The 16462-nt window shown below is 45.3% G+C and overlaps 1 protein-coding gene across 4 annotated transcripts in view; it reads right to left on the reverse strand.

Moving 5' to 3' along the window:
* ACOXL (acyl-CoA oxidase like) overlaps positions 1-16462 on the reverse strand; it is an 83541-nt gene that overhangs the window by 16815 nt on the left and 50264 nt on the right. For all 4 annotated transcript variants that reach the window (XM_049652174.1, XM_049652173.1, XM_049652172.1 and 1 more), the window contains one exon: positions 9733-9816. In XM_049652174.1, coding sequence (XP_049508131.1) covers positions 9733-9816 — 84 coding nt within the window. The remainder of the gene's footprint in view (positions 1-9732; positions 9817-16462) is intronic.

Raw genomic sequence — 16462 nt, forward strand, 5'->3', positions numbered from 1 at the left:
GAATCCAAAGCAGGCTCCAGGCTCTGAGCTGTCAGCACAGAGCCCGACGAGGGGCTCGAACTCATGAACCGTGAGATAATGACCTGAGCCTAAGTCGGCCGCTCAACCGACTGAGCCACCCAGGTGCCCCAGGGTAGTTCTATTTTTAACCTTTTGGGGAACTTCCAGACTGTTTTCCACAGTGGCTGCACCACTTTGCATTCACACCAACAGTGCAAGAAGGTTCCTTTTTCTCCACATCCTCACTAACACTTGTTTCTTGTGGTTTTGATTTTACCCATTCTGACAGGTGTGAGGTGATATCTCATTACACTTTTGATTTCCATTTCCCTGGTGATGAGTGATGTTGAGCCCCTTTTCATGTGTCTGTTGGCCATCTGTATGTCTTCTTTAGAAATGCCTGTTCATGTCTTCTGCCCATTTTTTAATTTGATTATTTGTTTTTTGGGTATTGAGTTGTATCAGCTCTTTATATATTTTGGACACTAATCCTTTATTGAATATGTCATTTGCAAATATCTTTTCCCATTCAGTAGGTTGACTTTAGTTTTGTTGATTGTTCCTTTGTTAACTGTGCAGAAACATTCTGTTCTGATGTTTTCCCAATAGTTCATTTTTGCTTTTATTTCCTTTTCCTCAGGAGACATAGCTAGAAAAACGTTGTCACAGCAAATGTCAGAGAGATTACTGCCTGTGCTCTCTTCTAGGGTTTTTATGGTTTCAGTTCTCACATTTAGGTCTCTAATCCATTTTGAGTTTATTTCTGTGTATGGTGAAATCAGGTGGTCCAGTTTGATTCTTTTCCACGTTGCTGTCCAGTTTCCCGACCACCATTTGTTGAAGAGACTTTTTCCCATTGTATATTCATTCCTCCTTTGTCAAAGATTAACTGACTGTATAATTGTGGGTTTAATTTTTGGGTTTTCTGTTCAAGTCCATTGACCTACATCTCTATCTTTGTGCCAGTACCATACTGTTTTAATTACTACCGCTTTGGGGGCGCCTGGGTGGCTCAGTCGGTTAAGCAGCCGACTTCGGCTCAGGTCATGATCTCGCGGTCCGTGAGTTCGAGCCCCGCGTCGCGCTCTGTGCTGACAGCTCAGAGCCTGGAGCCTGTTTCAGATTCTGTGTCTCCCTCTCGCTGACCCTCCCCTGTTCATGCTCTGTCTCTCTCTGTCTCAAAAATAAATAAAACGTTACCAAAAAAAAAAAAATTTAATTACTACCGCTTTGTGATATAACTTGAAATCTGGAATTATGACACCACCAGTTTTGTCTGTCTTTCAAATGACCCTTCTGAATGTTCAGTCTGCCTTGTCTGCTCAAGGGCTAGCTTAGTGCCTGGTACGTAGAAGATGTGCAGCAAAGTATTTGTGCACTGACCCCAGGCACTGGCCCAGCCTGCAGAGGTGAGCCCGGCCATGAGCAACAGGAAAGCTGATGGAAGATGCAATGCTGCAAAACGAGCAGGAACTCAGCCTGGGATGAGATGAGACAGCTTGGGCTCGAAGCCCAGCTCTGCTACCCACTGGCTGTGGGACCTTGGACGAATAGCAATCCTTATTCCCACTTCTGACGAAAGCAGTGAGCGATGAGCGCCCCCACTCTTACTGAGCCCTCAGCCTTCCGATCACTGAGCTTCACACACACAAGCTCGCTGATTCCCACAACCACCCTGGGAAAAACACATTATCACCCCCACGTGACAGATAAGGACACTGAGCTTCCAGAGAGGGGACTGGCCAGCCCAAGGCTGCACCCTGCGATGGCGAGCAGGGCTGGGGTCCCCACCCAAGCTGCCTCATGCCTAATAGCACTTCCTAAGGTTGCTGTGAGAATTCAGTGACGGTCAACTGCCAAGTACTTTGGTCATTTATAAACCCTGGGAAAGCGTTGCTGGCAAGGAGGAAGTGAAGGAGGGGAAAGATGAGGAGGAAGATGAGAAGGAAGGGTGACTGGAGTGAGGCCATTTGAAGGGAGCAGGGGACTGATGACAAAGACAGAAGAGCTCAGACAATGGCTGTGTTTGCAGGTTAGCACGCCTTCTCCTGTCCCAACCACACAGCCCCGGCTTTCCTCTGGGGAGCCCTCCTCCCCCACAATCAGTCCAAGTGGTTTGTGGCTGATGTTGACCTCCACCCCCAGCTCTAGAATAAGCCTGGGACCCAGGACTGGCCAATCTGCATAATATCATGGCCCTACGGGATGGCTTCAGCATAGACCCATGATCTGGATGGATCCAACCAGAGTGGGCTCTGGGACACATGGGTGGGCTAGTAGAGAAAAGCAGCTCTCTCTTTTTCAATGCAATGGACCTGGAAGAACGGAGGCCCAGTGCCGCTGGCCGCTCTTGCCTTCGCAAGAACTGGTATATGAAACCAACACATGAGGTCAAGGTGGGGAGAAGGAGAAAAGCAGAGACATGAGAGAGACCAGGTGCCACACGTCCACCCCTGAACCCTGATGCACTCTGGACTCTTCAAATACAGCAGCCCCTAGGTACCTTTTCTTCCTGGGGTCGCTATAATTGAATGAGCCTTAGCAGACAAAGTAACCCCAGGGAAGACCTTGCAGGAAGGGAAATGGTGGGAACAGAATCTTGAGATGCTCCTGTCCGGGAACTGGCACCAGCCTCGGGCGAGAACTAGTCCCTGTCCTCCACGTGCATGGTCAGCCTGGCACTCGCTGTCTTAAAGGGCACTTCAGCTTTAACGGCCTGACCAGGTGAAACGCTCTGACATCATGAAAGACAAATGGCATTAATAGCATCTGACATATGGAGTGCTTTCATTTGGAGAAGCATAAAGTATCCTCAGAAACGCTCAACACTCTGATGACTCAGCACTCCCTCCACAGAACCATTGTGATACACTGCTAATTCCAGCCTGGAAAGATGCAATCAACCCAAATAGTAATGTTTCCCCCATAAGCCATCTTGGAAATCAAGTTAAAGAAAAATGTTTTTCTAAAACTAAAACAGATTGAATTCTCTACCCCTAAATCTCTCTGGCGGGTGGCTAATGCATTCTTTACAAATATAGTCCTTTTCTAGATTTTAAATCCTTTCCTCCTCTTTAGAAAACGGGGGTGGGGCAAATATTTCATCCACATGTTGAAAACCTCCATTCATTAAATGCCATTAGTAGGAGTACTGGGCTGGTGAGTGAAACCTGTAGGTTTGCAGAAACCGCAGCAGTTAACAGAGGCGGTGTCTGCATGACCCCAATCCACACAGTCACTTAAAATGGGGGGATTTTCCCTCATGGGCTGGGCAGTGTGTTCCCAAAGCCACATTCTCTGAAACGCAGATAATCTGACCAAATGGGGCCGACGCAGGGGGAGCACCTGAGCATTCTATGCAGATGACTCCCTGGCCTAACATAAGCTTTCAGCAGGTGCCTCTCGTGAGTGGCATGGATCCCAGCCCAGCCGGCAAGGAGGTGCCCACGCTGCGGCCACTGAGGTGAGTCCGAGAGCAGTGGTCAGACTACGGTGGTGAAGGGGGTGAGAAGCAGAGGCAATCAAGGTAGATTCTGGAGACAGAGGTGATGGGCTGGATTTGGGAGAAGAAGGCAAGAGAGGGCTCCAGGTGACACCTGGGTTTTTGTCCCGAGTCTCCAGACGGATGGAGGCCCATTGCAGGGGTGGGGGATGCTTGCAGGAGCAGCCAGAGAGAAGGGAATGGATTCGCTAAGACAAGGACACAGAGATTGAATGAAGAAGGGCACTAAGCCATCATGAGGGCACAGGGCAAAGTGTCCTTTCAGAGAGCAGTGTCCACTGCTATCATCGTGCGCTGCGGGCACCCTGGCCTCCAGTCCACCTCGGTGGACAGGACCCAAAGAATTCCATTTGTTCTGAGAAGACCGAAGACAGCAGTGCTAAGGAAATGAGAAAAAGGGGAGGACACCTAACAAAAACTCTAAATCTGCGCGCACCTTGTGTTGTCTGGGAAAGCTCCCTCTTCTCCTTTCTCACTTATCTGGAGGAGGAAAAGGACAGCTACATCAGGGGCATGAGGTCATGACCACAACTTGTCCAGTGACGGCTGGCAGTAGCCTCTGGAGGCCACAACCAGAGCTTCCTGGGGGCTGGGAACTGCGGTCAGGACAGGCCGACAGGGTTCCAGAAGGGGGCTTCTTAACTTCCAAACGATGACTAGCAAGAAGTATAATCCCACCATGGCAGGGAAAGCTGGTGGGCTGGAGCTGGAACGCAGATCGACTTCACCTCAATCCACCAACGGAGCCACTACCTAGAAGACTGCCGGGAAGGGCTCTGGACCACGTCTTTTTTTTTTTTTGGGGGGGGGGGTACAGTCACCACCACTTATCGAACTCCTGCTACATGCCAGCCATGGCATGGAGCTCCTCATAGGCATCATCAATTTGAATCTGAACACAGCCTATGAATGGGCATTAGCAGGACCATCTTCACAGGAGAGAAAACCAAGGTCACCCATCATGAACTTAGATGTAGAAGGAGCATCCGTGAACTGTGATGGAGAGGTCCCAGAGACAGAAGGTAAACCCACGTCATTCTGACTGTCTCCGTGCCACGACGGACCAGGCAGGTTTGTCATGCAGGCCAGGAAGTCTGCCAGTGCCGCAGCTGTGATTAGGCCAGGCCCTTCCTACACAGTACTCCAACAGTGGTTCTCCTAAAGAACCTTCGAGTGCATTTAGAGTCTTTTCGTTCCAAGAGCAAATAAGGCACTGCAGGTGTTTTTTCAGACAATGGTGACCCCAGAAAGGATAATGCTATGCGGACTGCATTAGGTTCTCCCCAGAATTCATGTGCTGAAGCCTTAATCCTCAATGTGATGGTAGAAGGATATGGGGTCTTTGGGAACCAATTAAGTTGACAGTGGGGCCTTCATGATGGGATTAATGCCTTTATAAGAGATACCAGAGAGTGTTCTTTCTCTTTCTCTCTCTCTCTCTCTCTCTCTCCCTCTCTCGATCTCTCTGCCCAGTTCCATTGTGAAGACAGCAAGAAGGCAGCCATCTATAGGGAGAGAGTCCTCACCAGGAATTGAATCAGCTGGACCTTGATCTTGCCAGCCTCCAGAACTGTGAGAAAATAAATTTCCGTGGTTTAAGCCACACAATCTATATATTTTATGAAGGCAGCCCAAGCAAACTAAGACAGATAGTGGGCTGGTTCAAATAAGGAAGAAGGGGAACAGTCGTGGGGAAGAAGAAAAGGCAGCATGTCACATTTCTTTGGGCCCTAGAATCCTTCCAGATTGCATCAATGTGTCTGGTACAAGACCTTGGGCTGGCTCCCAAGCTAAAGCAGGGATTCAAAGCCCTGAGTAAAGGAAGTCTTCCCCTGGCGCCTCTCACTTTCCCACCCCCCTCGCTGTGAGTCGCTCTCAGAACCAGCCTTGACCCTGCCAACACTTGGCTGTGTTAGTCCAACTATGTTTGTCCAAAGCGCTCAGGGACACCCACAGCCTTTAGATAGCACAGACATGGAGGGAGAGAGAAAAGGGGCCCAGGCCTGTGGGCACAGATGACTTAGATGAACTGACACTGACACGTCCTTGACATCAAGTTGACAGCCAGCTCATGGGAAGGTGTAAAAGGAAAGCAGGCAGAGGCCAGCAGCTGCCCTTGGGCTGGCCGAGAGATCTGGGGATGCCCTGACCAGCCCAGGGCTCACAGGAATTGTATTCCCAGCACATCACATCTCCCTCCACTGCCCACAGGAAAGACAGCCTTGGCCCTTTTGTGCTAGGCTCAGGGGCACAGTCTACATGTTCCTCTAGCTGTCTGGGAGATCCAAGCACAAGAAAAACAAGTCCACTGCAATGACTGATGTGTGGGAAGGCAAACAGGGTTAATGGTAACTTTTGTTAAATTTTTAATGTTTCGTTTTTATTGTGATACAATGCATTTAAGATAAAGTTTGCATTTTAACCATTTTTAAGTATACAGTTCAGCGGTATTAATTAGATTCACACTGTTGTGCAACCATTGCCACTATCTACCTCCATAACTGTTCATCACCCCAAACAAAAACTCTGTGCCAATGAACTCCCCATTTTCCTGTTCCTTCGGCCTCTGGTAACCCATGATCTACTTTCTGTCTCTGTGAATTTGCCTATTCAAGAATCTTCATGTGAGGGGCGCCTGGGTGGCTCAGTCGGTTAAGCATCTGACTTCGGCTCAGGTCACGATCTCGTGGGCCGTGAGTTCAAGCCCCGCGTCAGGCTCTGTGCTGACTGCTCAGAGCCTGGAGCCTGTTTCAGATTCTGTGTCTCCCTCTCTCTCTGACCTCCCCCGTTCATGCTCTGTCTCTCTCTGTCTCAAAAATAAATAAACATTAAGAAAAAATTAAAAAAAAAAAGAATCTTCATGTGAGTGGAACCATCCAATATTTGTCCAGTTGTGTCTGGCTCCACGCAGCGTCATGTTTTCCAAGTTCATCCAGGTTGTAACATGGACCAGAAGTTCATCCCTTTTTATGGCCGAATAATATGCTGTCATGTGCATGGGCCATATTTTGTCTATCCATTCATGTGATGACAGACACTTGGTTTGTTTCCACCCTTTTAGCTGCTGTGAATAATGTTGTGATGAACTCCGGCATACAAGTTGGAGTCCCTACTTTCGATTCTTTCGGGTGTATACCTAGGAATGGATTTCCTGAGTCATGTGATAATTCTATGTGTAACCCTTCCGGTAACCGTTTTGATGCTATGTATTCTGTAATCGTTTCATTCTCATGTCCTGATAATATATAACAAGAACGCAGGGGATGAGCTTCTTCAAGAAGTTTGCCTTCTAGTGGTGCTAAGAGACCTACAGCAATTAGACACACAGATAAATGGGTAAGTTCAAAGCGGGCACATGCTGTGATAGAAAACTGTAAGGTACAAAGGTATGAAGACAGATGACCACAAGTAGAGGGAATTAAACTGCAGGCTTGAAGGGAGCTTCCCTGCGTGGAGGACACGTGGGCTGGGGCTTGAAGAAGGAGCAGGTGTCAGGCAGGTGAAGGAGGGGAAAAAAATCTATTCTAGGTGGTAGCAAGAGTGGTCCAAAGGTGGGTGACAGGAACAAAAGAATGTCAGGTCTCCTAGGGAGGAGGACAAAGTGATACAGCAGGTGTCTGGAGAAGTGAGTAGGGTCAAACCACATAAGGGCCCGTGGGCCATATTAAAAATAGGAGGGCTTCTCTAAAGCCTAAGGGGAAGGAGTTTTAAGCAGAGGAGTGGCATGATAAGAGAAGCATTTCTAAAGACCTGTTTCTTTAAATCTATTCAAATTTTCATCTAGGATACTCAGGAACCAAACTTTTGCGTGTGTTCATTCTATTTATTTGCGAGAGAAAAGAGAGTACGGGCAGGGAGGGGCAGAAAAAGAGGGTGGCAGAACCCCAGGCAGGCTCCGCACTGTCAGCACAGAGCCTGATGCGGGGCTCAAACCCACAAACCATGAGATCATGACCTGAGCCGAAATCAAGAGCCGGACGCTTAACCAATTGAGCCACCCAGGCACCCCAGGAGTAAAACTTTTTTAAAAGCCTTTTGTTTTGGAAAATTTTAACCAAAATACAAGAGTATAATGAACTCAACAATGACCAGCTTGTGGTCCCTTTTGCTGTGTCTTTTCCCCGATCCACTTTCCCATGCTACACCCCAGGTAATCCTGAACTTTACATCCTGTCATTCCATCCCTAAATATATCCCATACACCTGTAAAAGGGACTCCTTCTGAAAATGTAACCCTAAAACCATTACCCCACCTAAAAATATATTAATAATAATTCTTTAATATCACCAAATATCCAAAGTTCAAATTTCCCCCACTGACACATAGTTTTGTTTTTTGGGTTTTTTTTTTTTTTTTAGTTTGTTTGAACCAAAATCCAAAAAACGTCCACACATTGCAAGTGGTTGAAATGTTTCTTAAACCGCAGGCTGCCTCTCCCTTAGTTATTCAAACATCCCCTGTGCAATTCTATGCACTAGGATCCGTGCAAGACCCTAAAGCTGCCAAGGAGAGGGCTCCCCACCTAGAATGCTGGAATCGATGGTGATTTCTGCATGGTCACCCCTCACCACAGGCTTGCTGAAAAGAAGGCCGGTAGGGAGAAATACGGTAAAAACACAAAGTAAGGATCTTGAGTCTAGACCAGGGTCCCCTAGTATTTCTGAGAGGGAAATCCATCCGTTGTATCTCAGCTGGATTTCTTCCATCTGGAAGAAACAGCCAACCCATCCAGGAGGGAAGAGACCCTGCCTGGCTGAAATCACAGGGAAGCCATTCTCCCCCAAAGGGCCTAATGGTGGATGCCTTCACCACAGATGGCACTCACAAATTTCTTTGTTTTTAATTCCTACCCATTTTTAGGGGCATCGGGCTGGCTCAAAGAACACGCGACTCTTGATCTTGGAGTTGTGAGTTCAAGTCCCATGTGGGGTGTAGCGATTACTTTAAAACATAAAAATCTAAAAAACAAAAAATACAAATAACACAGTTCCTACCCATTTTTTAAATGTCTACACTGCAAAACAAAAATAACTGCCATTTTGGACTCACCAACGATTGACTTGGCTTCCTCTCTGTTCATTCTCTCTTTGTGTTCTAGGTATTTCTCCCCTTTGGGGACATCAGGACGGAATTTTTGGATGCAGGGACGTATTTTGAGGTGCAGTGGTGTCCAGGGAGGGAAAGGAGAGCATATACATATGCCACACAGATGACCCTCCGCTGGGGACTTCGGGGTACCATGAGGAGCCACAACCCTCACACTTCATGCATTATTCTGTTCACCTTTGGTGACCTGGGGACGTGCAAAGCAAGCCCACAGTGCAATGCCATTTTATTGCCCATTTGACCAGCAAAAATGGAGAAGCCTAAGAATTCCAAGTGTTGTAGTATATTCACGCAAAGGAATAGGAAAAATGGATGAACTTCCATCTGTATATCATTCTCAAAATGGCCAAACTAGAGAGACAGAGAATAGATTAGTAGTAGCCAAAGGACAGGGAGGGGGTGGAGACTGGGTGCAACCACAAACGGGTAGCACTAGACGTTTCTTTGTGGTCATGAAACAGTTCTAGATCTTGATTGGGGCGGTGGTGGTTGCATGAATCCACATATGGGACCAAACTGCATAGAACTACACACACACACACACACACACACACACACACGGGGTACATAAAAGCTAGTGAAATCTGAATAAGGTCTGTAGTCTAATACTGTACTAGTAGAGTACTATAGCAGGGTTGATTTCCTGGTTTTACATTGTGCTAAAAGCTAAAGAAGATGTCACCACCGAGGGAAGCTGGGTGAAGAGTTCATTTAACTCTCTTCTATTTTTGTAACTTCCTGTGAGCATTAGTATTTCAAAATAAAAAGATTAAAAAAAAAAAAAAACAAATACGAATGCAGTGGCATGCTATAATACGGATCGATCTTAGTGATAATATTTAAGTGAAGAATCACGAATGATTATGAAAATTTAGCTTTATAACGGGTGAAAATGATTGACACGGTGCAGTAAAACTAAACAAACAAACAAACACGAAAGAAAAAACAAATACAAGGTTGAATATAATGGGTAGAGAGGAATCAGGGCGAGGGGTCGTAAGGCGTACCATGTTGCGTCTATTCCAGTGAATAGACTGATACCTGTAGGGTTCCACTTTGTACCCCTTGCTGTTCAAAACTAGGTTACCAGCTCACCAAGGGTGGGGTGCCCAGAGCCTCTCACCTTTACTCCTGTGGCCATGTCCGCCATGGAAAGGACTTCTCCTATGGCCAGGCTCCGACTGACAAAATCCTTTGTGTTCTCTGCCTGAAAACGTGACAGACCCAACGTCAAGGTTTCCTTACGGTTTGAAATTAAGTAAATTAACATGCTAATTGAATTTAGTATTTTTTTATAATAAACGTTATGTTACTTTCATAATAAAAATTCAACACAATGAAAGCAAATTTTTGATTAAGAATACTTCCCATGACCCTACTGAAATAAATGTGTTCATGCAATGTCTTAATGTGGCCGTCTGGTCTCTGACACATCAGAGGAGAGTCAACTGCACCCGCGTGGAGGCCAGGCTCCTGGCAGACTGCCCTCGGGCCTCGTGCTGCCTTGACCAAGTTTGTCCCTCGCGGCTCCCAGGAACCTGACACCCCCCACACTTCTGCCTAGCAACGCGGGGCGCCACGGCCTCTTGGAGCCAAGGGACATTCCCACCAACAGGGGATGCCTGGCTCGGATCCCTGCGACAACCTTGATCTGAAGACAGAGGATCCGGAAGGTTTGGGAACACTGTGGACACAGAGAAAGCAATATTCTTCACTTTCCTTTCTAGACCTTCTCAGGGCTTTGATAAATAAACCGCAATGAGGTCCCGGTCCCCCTTCACTGCCCTCCTCTCTCTCGCTGTACACAACAGCCACAAATCCCAAAGTTCCATGAACACACTTCACCAGCCAGATAGGAGACAGGGCAGAACCCCTGTCGCTGTTTTATTTTTAAAATTCACGGGGCACCTGGGTGGCTCAGTGGGTTAAGCGCCGGACTCTTGGTTTCTGCTCAGATCATGAACTCGAGGTTTGTAATGAGTTCGAGCCCCGCATGGGGCTCTGTGCTGACAGCCCAGGGCTCGCTTGGGATTCTGTCTCCCTCTCTCTCTCTCTGCCCCTCCCTTGCTTGCTCTCTATCTCTCTCTCAAAATAAGTAAAAATAAACTCTAAAAAAATTCAGAAGCAGGCAGCATTTCCTTAGACGGTGGTTGGCCCCTGGGTGTGCAAATTGCAATTATCCATTGTTGGAATTAATGCTAGCCTTCCTTAATTCTCCAGTCTCTCCTGAGACCCAACCAACAGCGCTGGAGCTTGTTGCTTATTGCGTACATGTGTGTATACACGTGTGGTGTGTGCGCCTGTGTGGACATGTGCCTGAAAACTGCCCCACCAGCATCAGGATGGTAACCAACCTTCCCAGGGTGACTCTCAGTTTCCACAACGGCTTACGCTTTTTCCCCAGAATACACTAGGTTTTCCCCTCTTGTAGCTTTCTGCGATGTTTCTCTCGAGCATTATTAATTTTATCAAACAGCAAAACTGTCAAGATTTATGACTCTCACACTGGCTCCAACCCAATGCATCTTGTATTGATTAGGTCTTAAAATATCTCCAGGCTCGAGCATGAACCATTGCACGGCTCCAGCTTCAGCTCACACTGGAGAGTTAGTTACCAGCAAATAAGAAATTAAAAAAAAAAAAAAAAAAAAAAACCGTGGCAGGGATTCGCGGACTTTCTCTAAGGGCCCATGTGTCCTCTGTCCTGTGGATCTTCACAACTCTCTGTAAGAGGCTAAGAAGGACAGGAAGTACAGAGCTCATATCACAGAGAGAAAAGTCCGGGCTCAGGAGATCAAAAGACTCGTCCAACCAGGGTCACCTAGTAAGTGGGAAAGCAAGGGCCAGGGACAAGATCTTCACATTCCCCATGTGAACATCTGGTGCCCACCCCTCACTATTAAGCTTACAGAAGCCCCAGGACCCGGGTGATCTTTCTGAGAGTCACCCCACCCTACATCATTACAACAAACCCTTCCTCACATTAACCCGCCTGCTCTATTTTAGCCAAACCTAAACCATCAGGAGTAAGTAAATCCCTCAGAATCTCCGACTCTTCACAGTTTTCTTCATAGTTCATTCCTTCCATTGATACTGTTGATGCAAGAGCATGCATGCCTTTGTCATTAGCGCTGTGCAAGTGGTCGTTTGTGCTCACGAGTTCGAAATCGATTCAATCACGTTTGCTAAAGAATCAACCCCAAACTCAGCCATCTTGGTGCATTCTGAATTATTTATGATGATTATTTTCCTTCCCCAGTCTCTGCACGAGTCAGCAATCTTTGTTATTAGATCTGATGGGCAATGCCAATAGCAGTTTGCCATTAATCCTGTGATGGTGATTTAAGCATTCATTTGGATTGGTCTATTTTAAGACGTCAGGAAAAGCTCCAGAACTAAGACTAGGCTTAATTTGATGGACTGCCTCACTGGCATATATTTTAAACATCTTTTCCACACATAAACTCTTTCTTTTCTTCCATTCTTTCATTTCTGATTCATTTATTATTCTTAATTAAAGAATGTCTAATATAGACAAGGCCCCCCCTCTCATTCGACTGACAACATAATGGTGTCTGTACTGATAATGATCAATAAATAATCAACATGTGGGGCACCCAGGTGGCTCTGTCGGCTAAGCATCCAACTCTTGATCTTGACTCAGGTCATGATCTCATGGTTTGTGGGTTCAAGCCCCATGTTGGGCTCTGCGCTGACAGTGTGGAACCTATTTACATTTCTGCATAATAGATGGTCTCAAATGGAAGGAAGGTAGTTTCCTCTAAAATATTCCCCATTTCTTTGTAGACCACTTGATGTATCAGACCTTTGTGATGCAATATTCTGTTGTAAATCAAGTTCCACAAAAATGTACATTTTGGTTTTACAAGTCCAGACAGTCTCCAAAGACATATTTTTCTTCTTCAACTAAAATCAGCTTGATTCAGCACTGCTTGAGCTGTCTTTTCTCTGATATTAAATGACCCTCACCACCCCCTTTATAACGCATCTGCAACCCCAGTTAGGTGCCCAGACAAGGGTACCGGACAGAAAGAGGTTCCTGACATCAGTTTTCTATTATCAGTGCCCAAACTGGTATATTTGCTGCTTCTACCTTCTGGTTTCAATTTTCTATTTTAGTTATGTCTTCTCAGTCTTGTTGAATACATGTCCTTTGTTATAATTAGCCTTGAATTGTTTTAGAAAGAGAAAGAGCTAGAGTAGAATACACAAACAAAATAAATGGGCTTCAGGGATTCAGTCATCCGGGGCCTGCTCTCAATGCGACTCTTGCCTACTGGGCTAACTGGTCCTCAGCCCTCCCTTGAAAAGAGATCCCAAGTCCGGCCACTTCTTAACATCTCCCATCACCATCTTGTGCCTGGACTGTCCTAAAAAGCCCCTCAGCTGGCCTCCCTGCTTCTACTCTGCTCCAAACTTCAGACATTATGATATTTTTTTATTATTAAGGTAAAATTTACATATAGTGAAATGCCCAGAGCTTGAGCCCATGAGTTCTGGTCAGTTATCTACCTATATAACCATCATGCCAATTAAGATTATAGAATGTTTCCATCTGCCCCAGAAAGAGCCCTCATACCCCTTTTCAGAGTCCCTACCCCTACAGGCAACCACTGTTCTCGTGTTATTATCTATTAACCTTGCCTGTTGTTTAATTTACATAAATTGAATCATACAGGATGTACCTTTTTTGTGTCTGTCTTCTTTCATGCAAATAAGGCATCTCTGTTTGTGTGTTAGTAGTTCTTTCTTACCACTCAGTAGTTTTCCATCTATGAATATGCCACAGTTTGTCCAATCTCCTATTGATGAACATTGGTGTTCTTTCCAGTTTGGGGTGATTCAAACTGTAAAAGTCTTGTAGAAGTCTTTTTGTAGACATATGTTCCCATTTCTTTTGTCAAGTCCCAGGAACGCAATCGCCAGGTTAAAGGGTAGGTTTGTGTTTAGCATCGTAAATAGCTGCCAAACAGTTTTTCAAAACGGTTATACCATTTCACACTGCTATCAACAACATAGGAGACGTCTGGTTTCGGCACATCCTCATCGGTACTATGCAGCTTTTCCATTTTTAGCTTTTCTGGAGGGAATGAAATGTCATCACAGTATGGTTTAAATATGCATTTCTCAGATGACTACGGATCCTAAGAGTATCTGTACATGCTTATTGGCCATTTGTATACTTCCATAAAGTGTCTATTCAAGTCCTTTGCCCATTTTTTAAATTGGGTTATCTGGGAGTGCCTGGGTGCCTCAGCTGGCTAAGCATCCGACTTCAGCTCAGCTCATGAACTCACAGTTTGTGAGTTCGAGCCCCGGACCAGGATCTGTGTTGACAATGAGGAGCCTGCTTAGGATTCTCTGTTTTCTTCTCTCTCTGCCCCTCCCCTGCTGTGTCTTGAACTCACAAACCTCAAGATCATGACCTGAGGCAAAGTCAGACACTTAACTGACTAAGCCACCCAGGTGCCCCGAAAACAGCAAACATTTTGAAATTATCAGGTTATATCTCCTTTGTTCCCATAATAAAATCATAAAAATGTCCTTCTGTTCTCAGTACCATTCTATCCTCAGGAGTTCCCAATGCTAGAACTGATTCACTAAACAAATATTTATTGAACATCTCATATGTGTCATATCCTGAACTAGGTCCTGGAAATGTGACCATAAATAAGACCAATCTCTGCTGTCTAAAAATTTACATAGTTGGGGCACCTGGGTGGTTTCCCTGGTTAAGCATCTGATTTCAGCTCAGGTCATGATCTCACGGTTCATGAGTTCGAGCTCCACGCCAGGCTCTGTGTTGACAGCTCAGAGCCTGGAGTCTACTTCAGATTCTGTGTCTCCTCTCTCTGCCCCTCCCCTGCTCATGTGTTCTCTCTCTCTCTCTCTCAAAAATAAATAAACATTAAAAAAATTAAATTGGGTTTTTTGTCCTTTTATCATCGAGCGCTAGGAATTCTTTATGTAACATAGGTACAAATCCTTTGTATCTGGACATAATTTTTTCAAATATATCCATTGCAGATATCTTTTCCTAGTTTGTGGATTGCCCCTTTATTCTCTTAATGATGGCTTTCGATGAAAAACAGTCTTCGATTTTGATAAAGACCGATTTATCAGTTTTTTCTTTGACATGTTTAGCATTTGGGGTGGGGGAGGGTCCTCTCTAAGAAACCTCTGCCCACCCTAGGCCCAAAGGACATTTCTCCTTTGTTCTTTTGCAAACTTCGTAATTTTAGAATTTATGTTTAGGTGTATAATACGTCTCAAATTATTTTTGCGTGTACTATGAGATAGGGATCAAGGTAAACTTTCTTCTACATATTTATCTACTTGTTCCAGCACCATTAAAGAAAAGGCTTTTCTTTTCCCCTTGAATTGCCCTGGCAACATTGTTAAAAAATCCATCGTCATATATGTATGGGCTTATTTCAGGATTCTCCGTAATGTCCCATTAATCTACTTGTCTGTCCTTATACCAATACAACATCATCTTGAGTAGCTTTATAATAAGTCTTGAAATATGTAATGAAGGTCCTCCACAGGTGTCCTCTTTCAGGACTGCTTTCATGATTACAGATCTTTCACATTTCCGTATATGTTTTCTGAATCAACTGGTAAACTTTGATCAAGGCACTATACTATTTTAAAAATAAGCATCATGCGGTGCTGCCCCTGCCTCTCCCTTCCCCTACCTCCCACCCAACATTATGAAAACCCTCCAATGACTCCAGTTACTTTTGCAAGAAAATCCAACCTTCTGACCATGGCCTCCCCATCTGGTTCTTTTTATTCTCTGCTGGCTCCTTAGTCTCTGCTGATTCTCTGGGGGAGCCACACAGTAGGGTAGGGTGCTTGAGGAGAGTGCTGGGAGAATCCTGCGACAAAGGCCGTGCGTAACCACTGTACTTCTGTTCTCCCCAGGGGCCTTGACTACTCCAGGAAAGCCCAATGTCAGGAACAATGAAAGGTGCCGTGCCCACGGCTCTGTCTAAGGAGATTTATCTCCTTTCGCAACAACATCAGTGTGGTATTCTGACAGTTTAGGATTTTCCAGATTCTTGCGTTAAATTTAATGCCTCTTCTCTTCGCAGCACACGCTTCCTTACCAAATTCCTAGCTGCTTTGGAAATTTTGTGTTTGTCATTAATGTTATGACACAGCTTATCAGCATTGATGGCATGTAATGATGAACGTGTCATACTGATGACTAGCTTAAAAGGCACGAGCTTACTTTCATGTTAATGCAAAGTCTCTTTATAGTTTACATTAATTTTAGTGTAAAACAGTTTTCTACATGTTTGCAACACGAAAGATCATGTTGCCCGTGAAGAGAGACAGTTTTGCTTCTTTTCCAGTTTACCATGTTTGATTTTTTTTTTATTGTTCCCAATCATTTTATTACTCACCATGTTTGATTTTTATCTGCAGCGTCTACAACCATCTGACATATGAATTTACTTGTTGATTCTTTTATTGTCTGCCTCCTCCCAGGCTAAAATATAAGCTCCATAAAAACAAGTGGTTTTGGGGGCGCCTGGGTGGCTCAGTCGGTTAAGCGTCCGACTTCAGCTCAGGTCACGATCTCGCAGTTTGTGAGTTCAAGCCCCGCGTCGGGCTCTGGGCTGATGGCTCAGAGCCTGGAGCCTGCTTCTGATTCTGTGTCTCCCTCTCTCTCTGCCCCTTCCCCGTTCATGCTCTGTCTCTCTCTGTCCCAAAAATAAATAAACGTTAAAAAAAAAAAATTTTTTTTTAAAAAACAAGTGATTTTGGTCTGCTTTGTTCACTGCCTCTTGAACAATGCCTGGCTCATAGTAGGTGTTCAATAA

This window comes from Panthera uncia, assembly GCF_023721935.1.
Source record: "Panthera uncia isolate 11264 chromosome A3 unlocalized genomic scaffold, Puncia_PCG_1.0 HiC_scaffold_12, whole genome shotgun sequence".
Classification (NCBI taxonomy): domain Eukaryota; kingdom Metazoa; phylum Chordata; class Mammalia; order Carnivora; family Felidae; genus Panthera; species Panthera uncia.